The sequence below is a fragment of the Lagopus muta genome, chromosome 3, assembly GCF_023343835.1.
Source record: "Lagopus muta isolate bLagMut1 chromosome 3, bLagMut1 primary, whole genome shotgun sequence".
In the NCBI taxonomy this organism is placed as follows: Eukaryota; Metazoa; Chordata; class Aves; order Galliformes; family Phasianidae; genus Lagopus; species Lagopus muta.
In genome coordinates this window covers 896807-904889 of record NC_064435.1, presented here as the reverse complement: position 1 = coordinate 904889, position 8083 = coordinate 896807, and the positions used below count along the sequence as shown (strand labels likewise).

Sequence of the window (8083 nt, the reverse complement as noted above, 5' to 3'; positions counted from 1 at the left end):
TCCCATCCCATCCCATCCCATCCCATCCCATCCCACCCCATCCCATCCATCCCATCCCACCCCATCCCATCCCATCCATCCCACCCCACCCCATCCCATCCCATCCCATCCCACCCCATCCCATCCCATCCCATCCCACCCCACCCCATCCCACCCCATCCATCCCACCCCACCCCATCCCACCCCATCCCATCCATCCCATCCCATCCCATCCCATTTCCCATCCCATCCCATCCCACCCCACCCCATCCCACCCCACCCCATCCCACCCCATCCCACCCCATCCCATCCCATCCCACCCCATCCCATCCCATCCCATCCCATCCCATCCCATCCCACCCCATCCCATCCCATCCCACCCCATCCCACCCCATCCCACCCCATCCCACCCCATCCCATCCCACCCCACCCCATCCCCATCCCACCCCATCCCACCCCATTCCATCCCATCCCACCCCACCCCACCCCATCCCACCCCATCCCACCCATCCCACCCATCCCATCCCACCCCACCCCACCCCATCCCACCCCATCCCATTTCCCATCCCAATCCCATCCCACCCCATCCCACCCCATCCCACCCCATCCCATCCCATCCCATCCCATCCACCCCATCCCATCTCCATCCCATCCCATCCCATCCCATCCCATCCCATCCCATCCCACCCCATCCCACCCCATCCCATCCCATCCCATCCCATCCACCCCATCCCATCCCATCCCATCCCATCCCATCCCATCCCATCCCATCCCATCCCACCCCATACCCATCCCATCCCATCCCATCCCATCCCACCCCATCCCATCCCATCCCATCCCACCCCATCCCACCCCATCCCATCCCATCCCACCCCATCCCATCCCACCCCATCCCAACCCCCCCCATCCCATCCCATCCCACCCCATCCCATCCCCCCCCATCCCATCCACCCCACCCCACCCATCCCACCCCATCCCATCCCATCCCATCCCACCCCATCCCACCCCATCCCCACCCCATCCCATCCCATCCCATCCCACCCACCCCACCCCACCCCATCCCACCCCACCCCATTTCCATCCCATCCCACCCCATCCCATCCCATCCCACCCCATCCCATCCCATCCCATCCCATCCCACCCCATCCCATCCCATCCATCCCATCCCACCCCATCCCATCCCACCCCCATCCCACCCCATCCCATCCCATCCCATCCCACCCCATCCCATCCCATCCCATCCCATCCCATCCCATTTCCCATCCCATTTCCCCAATCCCATTTCCCATCCCATCCCACCCCATCCCACCCCATCCCATCCCATCCCACCCCATCCCATCCCATCCCATCCCACCCCATCCCATCCCATCCCATCCCATCCCACCCCATCCCACCCCATCCCACCCCATCCCACCCCCATCCCACCCCATCCCATCCCATCCCATCCCATCCATCCCACCCCATCCACCCCATCCCACCCCCATCCCACCCCACCCCATCCCACCCCATCCCATCCCATCCCATTTCCCATCCCATCCCATCCCACCCCCACCCCATCCCACCCACCCCATCCCACCCCATCCCATCCCATCCCACCCCATCCCATCCCATCCCATCCCACCCCCATCCCATCCCATCCCATCCCACCCCACCCCATCCCATCCCATCCCATCCCACCCCATCCCATCCCATCCCATCCCACCCCACCCCATCCCACCCCATCCCATCCCACCCCACCCCATCCCACCCCATCCCATCCCATCCCATCCCATCCCATCCCATTCCCATCCCATCCCATCCCACCCCACCCCATCCCACCCCACCCCATCCCACCCCATCCCACCCCATCCCATCCCATCCCACCCCATCCCATCCCATCCCATCCCATCCCATCCCATCCCACCCCATCCCATCCCATCCCACCCCATCCCACCCCATCCCACCCCATCCCACCCCATCCCATCCCACCCCACCCCATCCCATCCCACCCCATCCCACCCCATTCCATCCCATCCCACCCCACCCCACCCCATCCCACCCCATCCCACCCATCCCACCCCATCCCATCCCACCCCACCCCACCCCCATCCCACCCCATCCCATTTCCCATCCCATCCCATCCCACCCCACCCCATCCCACCCCACCCCATCCCACCCCATCCCACCCCATCCCATCCCATCCCACCCCATCCCCATCCCATCCCATCCCATCCCATCCCATCCCATCCCATCCCATCCCACCCCATCCCATCCCATCCCACCCCATCCCACCCCATCCCACCCCATCCCACCCCATCCCATCCCACCCCACCCCATCCCATCCCACCCCATCCCACCCCATTTCCATTCCATCCCATCCCACCCCACCCCATCCCACCCCATCCCATCCCATCCCACCCCATCCCATCCCATCCCATCCATCCCATCCCATCCCATCCCATCCCATCCCATCCCACCCCATCCCACCCCATCCCATCCCATCCCACCCCATCCCACCCCATCCCATCCCATCCCATCCCATCCCATGCCCATCCCATCCCACCCCCATCCCATCCCACCCCATCCATCCCATCCCATCCCACCCCATCCCATCCCATCCCATCCATCCCATCCCATCCCATCCCACCCCATCCCACCCCATCCCATCCCATCCCATCCCATCCATCCCATCCCACCCCATCCCATCCCACCCCATCCCATCCCATCCCATCCCACCCCATCCCATCCCATCCCATCCCATCCCATCCCATCCCATCCCACCCCATCCCATCCCACCCCATCCCATCCCATCCCCATCCCACCCCACCCCATCCCATCCCATCCCATCCCACCCCATCCCACCCCATCCCACCCCCATCCCACCCCCATCCCATCCCATCCCACCCCATCCCACCCCATTCCATTCCATCCCATCCCACCCCACCCCATCCCACCCCATCCCATCCCATCCCACCCCATCCCATCCCATCCCATCCCATCCCATCCCATCCCATCCCATCCCATCCCATCCCATCCCATCCCATCCCATCCCACCCCATCCCCACCCCATCCCACCCCATCCCATCCCATCCCATCCCACCCCATCCCATCCCATCCCATCCCATCCCATCCCATCCCATCCCATCCCATCCCATCCCATCCCATCCCATCCCACCCCATCCCATCCCATCCCATCCCATCCCATCCCATCCCATCCCACCCCATCCCACCCCATCCCACCCCATCCCATCCCATCCCATCCCACCCCATCCCACCCCATCCCACCCCATCCCACCCCATCCCATCCCACCCCATCCCACCCCATCCCATCCCATCCCATCCCACCCCATCCCACCCCACCCCATCCCATCCCACCCCATCCCATCCCATCCCACCCCATCCCATCCCATCCCACCCCATCCCATCCCATCCCATCCCATCCCACCCCATCCCACCCCATCCCACCCCATTGCCCCCCATCCATCCCACCCCACACCTCTGCATTTCCTGCACCCACTGCAGCTCCTCCACTCTCAGCTCTTCTCCCCCATCTCCGCTTCCATTCTGCAGAGACAATGGCAGCACTGCAGTGGGTCGGCGCTGCATTGGGGCTGCATTGGGGCTGCATTGGGGCTGCATTGGGGCTGCATTGGGGCCGTGCTGCAGCGCTCCGAGCTGCACTGGGGCAGCCCCACACCCAGCTGTGGGTCCCGGCGCTGCATCTCCCCACTGCCCCCCATCCAGAATCACAGCGCTGCAGGGCTGCAGCCCCCCAGGGCGGCTCCATTGCTGCAACCATCACTGCTGCAACAGCGCTGCCCTGCAGCTGCAGGCACAGTGGGGCCCATATGGGGAGCTATGGGGCCCACATGGGGAGCTATGGGGCCCAAATGGGGAGCTATGGGTCCCACATGGGGAGCAATGGGGCCCACATGGGGAGCAATGGGGCCCAAATGGGGAGCAATGGGGCCCCACATGGGGAGCAATGGGGCCCAAATGGGGAGCTATGGGGCCCACATGGGGAGCTGTGGGGCCCATATGGGTTGCAGTGGGGCCCACATGGGAAGCAATGGGTCCCAAATGGGGAGCAATGGGGCCCACATGGGGAGCTATGGGGCCCACATGGGGCACAGTGGGGCCCACATGGGGTGCAGTAAGGGCCTATATGGGGGTGCAGTGGGGCCCACATGGGAAGCAATGGGGCCCACATGGGGATCAATGGGGCCCAGATGGGGAGCTATGGTGCCCACAAAGGGTGCAGTGGGGCCCACATGGGGAGCAATGGGGCCCACATGGGGTGCAATGGGGCCCACATGGGGTGCAGTGGGGCGCACATCCCATAGCAGCACACAGTGGCACTGCCCCACATCCCATAGCAGCACACAGTGGCACTGCCCCCACATCGCCCCATAGCAGCACACAGTGGCACTGCCCCACATCGCCCCATAGCAGCACACAGTGGCACTGCCCCACATCGCCCCATAGCAGCACACAGTGGCACTGCCCCACATCCCCATAACAGCACACAGTGGCACTGCCCCACATCGCCCCATAGCAGCACACAGTGGCACTGCCCCCACATCGCCCCATAGCAGCACACAGTGGCACTGCCCCCACATCCCATAGCAGCACAGAGGTGGCACTGCCCCACATCCCATAGCAGCACACAGTGGCACTGCCCCACATCGCCCCATAGCAGCACACAGTGGCACTGCCCCACATCCCATAGCAGCACACAGTGGCACTGCCCCACATCCCATAACAGCACACAGTGGCACTGCCCCACAGCGCCCCATTGCAGCACACAGTGGCACTGCCCCCACATCGCCCCATAGCAGCACACAGTGGCACTGCCCCACATCGCCCCATAGCAGCACACAGTGGCACTGCCCCACATCCCATAGCAGCACAGAGGTGGCACTGCCCCACATCCCATAGCAGCACACAGTGGCACTGCCCCACATCGCCCCATAGCAGCACACAGTGGCACTGCCCCACATCCCATAGCAGCACACAGTGGCACTGCCCCACATCCCATAACAGCACACAGTGGCACTGCCCCCACAGCGCCCCATTGCAGCACACAGTGGCACTGCCCCACATCGCCCCCTAGCAGCACACAGTGGCACTGCCCCACATCCCATAACAGCACACAGTGGCACTGCCCCACATCGCCCCCTAGCAGCACAGAGGTGGCACTGCCCCACATCCCATAACAGCACACAGTGGCACTGCCCCACATCGCCCCATAGCAGCACACAGTGGCACTGCCCCACATCGCCCCATAGCAGCACACAGTGGCACTGCCCCACATCCCATAGCAGCACACAGTGGCACTGCCCCACATCGCCCCATAGCAGCACACAGTGGCACTGCCCGACATCGCCCCATAGCAGCACACAGTGGCACTGCCCCACATCCCATAGCAGCACACAGTGGCACTGCCCCACATCGCCCCATAGCAGCACACAGTGGCTCTGCCCCACATCCCATAACAGCACACAGTGGCACTGCCCCCACATCGCCCCATAACAGCACACAGTGGCACTGCCCCACATCGCCCCATAGCAGCACACAGTGGCACTGCCCCACATCGCCCCCTAGCAGCACAGAGGTGGCACTGCCCCACATCCCATAACAGCACACAGTGGCACTGCCCCCACATCGCCCCATAGCAGCACACAGTGGCACTGCCCCACATCGCCCCTAACAGCACACAGTGGCACTGCCCCACATCGCCCCATAGCAGCACACAGTGGCTCTGCCCCACATCCCATAGCAGCACACAGTGGCACTGCCCCACATCACCCCACATCGCCCCACATCGCCCCACATCACCCCACAGCACACAGGGCGCCCAGCATTTCCCCTCCCCCCCCCAACCCCGCACCCCCCCAACCCCGCACCCCCCCCCCCAGCACTCAGCCCGGTGCCCCCCGCAGCCGCCCCCCATCCCCCTCCCTGCCCCACATCCCGGAGCTCCGGGCTCCGTCCCCGCAGCTCAGCGCTTCTCGCGCTCCTCCCGCACCCGTAGGGGAGTTCCGCACCCCCCCCCCCCGCCGCCCCCCGCCCCCGCATCCATCCCGCGCCCCCCCGGGGTAACAGAGCACGCGTTGCTGCCGGCTGCTTTGCAGGATCTCTGTTTTTACTGCCTCCGCCGCCGTACAAACGATTCCCGTTCTGGACGCGGCCGCTTCGGGCCTTGCGACCCCTCCCCAAATCGAAGGAACCCCGGCGGAGCGGGGCGGGAACGAAGCGGAACGGAGGAATGAAAGGAGAGCGGAAGGACGGACGGACGGACGGGGGGGCGGACGGACGGACGACGGACAGACGGACAGACGGACGGACGGATGGATGGATGGATGGATGGATGGATGGAGGGATGGATGGATGGAGGGATGGAGGGATGGAGGGATGGAGGGATGCTGCGGGACCAAAGCGGAACAGAGGAATGAAAGGAGAGTGGAAGGACGGACGGACGGACGGGGGGGCGGACGGACGACGGACAGACGGATGGATGGATGGATGGATGGATGGATGGATGGATGGATGGATGGATGGAGGGATGGATGGAGGGATGGAGGGACGGAGGGATGCTGCGGGACCGAAGCGGAACGGAGGAATGAAAGGAGAGCGGAAAGACGGACGGACGGATGGGGGGACGGGTGGACGGACGGACAGATGGGTGAACCGGATGGACGATGGACAGACGGACGGACGGATGGATGGATGGATGGATGGAGGGATGGAGGGATGGATGCTGCGGGGGGGCGGGGGGGGGGGGGTGCGGTGCGGGACCGAAGCGGAACGGAGGAATGAAAGGAGAGCGGAAAGATGGGACGGACGCGGGGGGGGGCAGTAGACGGACGGACAAATGGGTGAACGGACGGACGACGGACAGACGGACGGACGGACGGACGGATGGATGGATGGATGGATGGATGGAGGGATGCTGCGGGGGGCGGGGGGGGGGTGTGGTGCGGGACCGAAGTGGAACGGAGGAATGAGAGCAGAAAGACGGACGGACGGACAGATGGGTGAACGGACGGACGACGGACAGACGGACGGACGGACGGACGGATGGATGGATGGATGCTGCGGGGGGCGGGGGGTGGTGCGGAGCCGGGGGGCGACCGCATCTCCGCCGTCGTCCGGGCCGCCCCCCTCCCCTGCCCCCCCGGCTCCGGACGTGGCGTCGCGATGGGCGTCCGACGGCGCTACGACAGAAGCGGACACGCAGATGGGATGAGAGCCGCCCCGAGCGCAGCCGGCAGCACCGCGCCGACCCCCCGCGGCCCCCCGGCGCCCCCCAGCCCTCAGCCGGAGCCCCGCATCGCCCCCCCCATCCTCCCCCCCCCTTCCCCTCCTCAAACCCCCCAGCCGTTACCTTGGCCGCTGCCGCCCCAGCTCCGCTCCACGGCCGCCGCACGGCCGCCATCCAGCCGAGGATCGCCGTGCGGCTGCGAAGCGACGTCTGCCGGAGAGAGAGCCAGCGTCGGCCCGGGCCGGCGGCGCCGCACCGCACCGCAACACACCGCAACACAACACACTGCACCGTACCGCACCGCACGGCAACGCAACACACCGCACAGCGCAGAGCCGCACGGCACCGCACAACACCGCTCCGCACAGCACCGCACAGCGCAGCGCCGCACGGCACCGCAACACACTGCACCGCACCGCACAGCGCAGAGCCGCACAGCACCGCACAGCACCGCACCTCAACACACCGCACCGCACTGCACAGTGCAGCGCCGCTCGGCACCGCAACACCACCGCACCGCACTGCACCGCACAGTGCAGAGCCGCACCGCACAGCATCACACAGAGCTGTACCGCACAGCACCACACCGCAAAGCACCGCTCAACACTGCACTGCACCGCACAGCACCGCACCGTGCCTCAATGCACAGCGCCACACGGTACGGCAACCGCACCGCACCGCACCGCACTGCACCGCACAGCACCGCATCACACAGCGCCGTACCGCACCGCACCGCAAAGCACTGCACAACACTGCACCGCACCCGCACAGCGCAGCACTGCACAGCACCGCACAGTGCAGCACCGCATGGCACCGCAACACACTGCACCGCACCGCACAGCACCGCGCTGCACTGCACTG

The 8083-nt window shown here is 66.0% G+C and overlaps 1 protein-coding gene across 9 annotated transcripts; it reads left to right on the top strand.

Annotated features, from left to right (window-relative positions):
• Positions 1–3930: 3930 nt before the first annotated feature.
• Positions 3931–5538, top strand: LOC125691099 (ankyrin-2-like). Of its 9 annotated transcripts, none has more exons than XM_048940063.1 (4): positions 3931–4310; positions 4595–4663; positions 4873–5150; positions 5185–5538. In XM_048940063.1, exons 1-4 carry the CDS (start codon positions 3944–3946, stop codon positions 5488–5490), a joined length of 1020 nt encoding a protein of 339 aa, XP_048796020.1. In that variant the 5' UTR covers positions 3931–3943; the 3' UTR covers positions 5491–5538. The 9 variants fall into 9 exon arrangements, 6 of the variants coding, with proteins under 6 accessions (XP_048796020.1, XP_048796019.1, XP_048796018.1 ...); XM_048940062.1 differs by having other exon boundaries at positions 4595–4838; positions 4873–4941; positions 5151–5538; XM_048940061.1 differs by having other exon boundaries at positions 4595–4838; positions 4873–4974; positions 5151–5538.
• The last annotated feature ends 2545 nt before the right edge of the window (positions 5539–8083 follow it).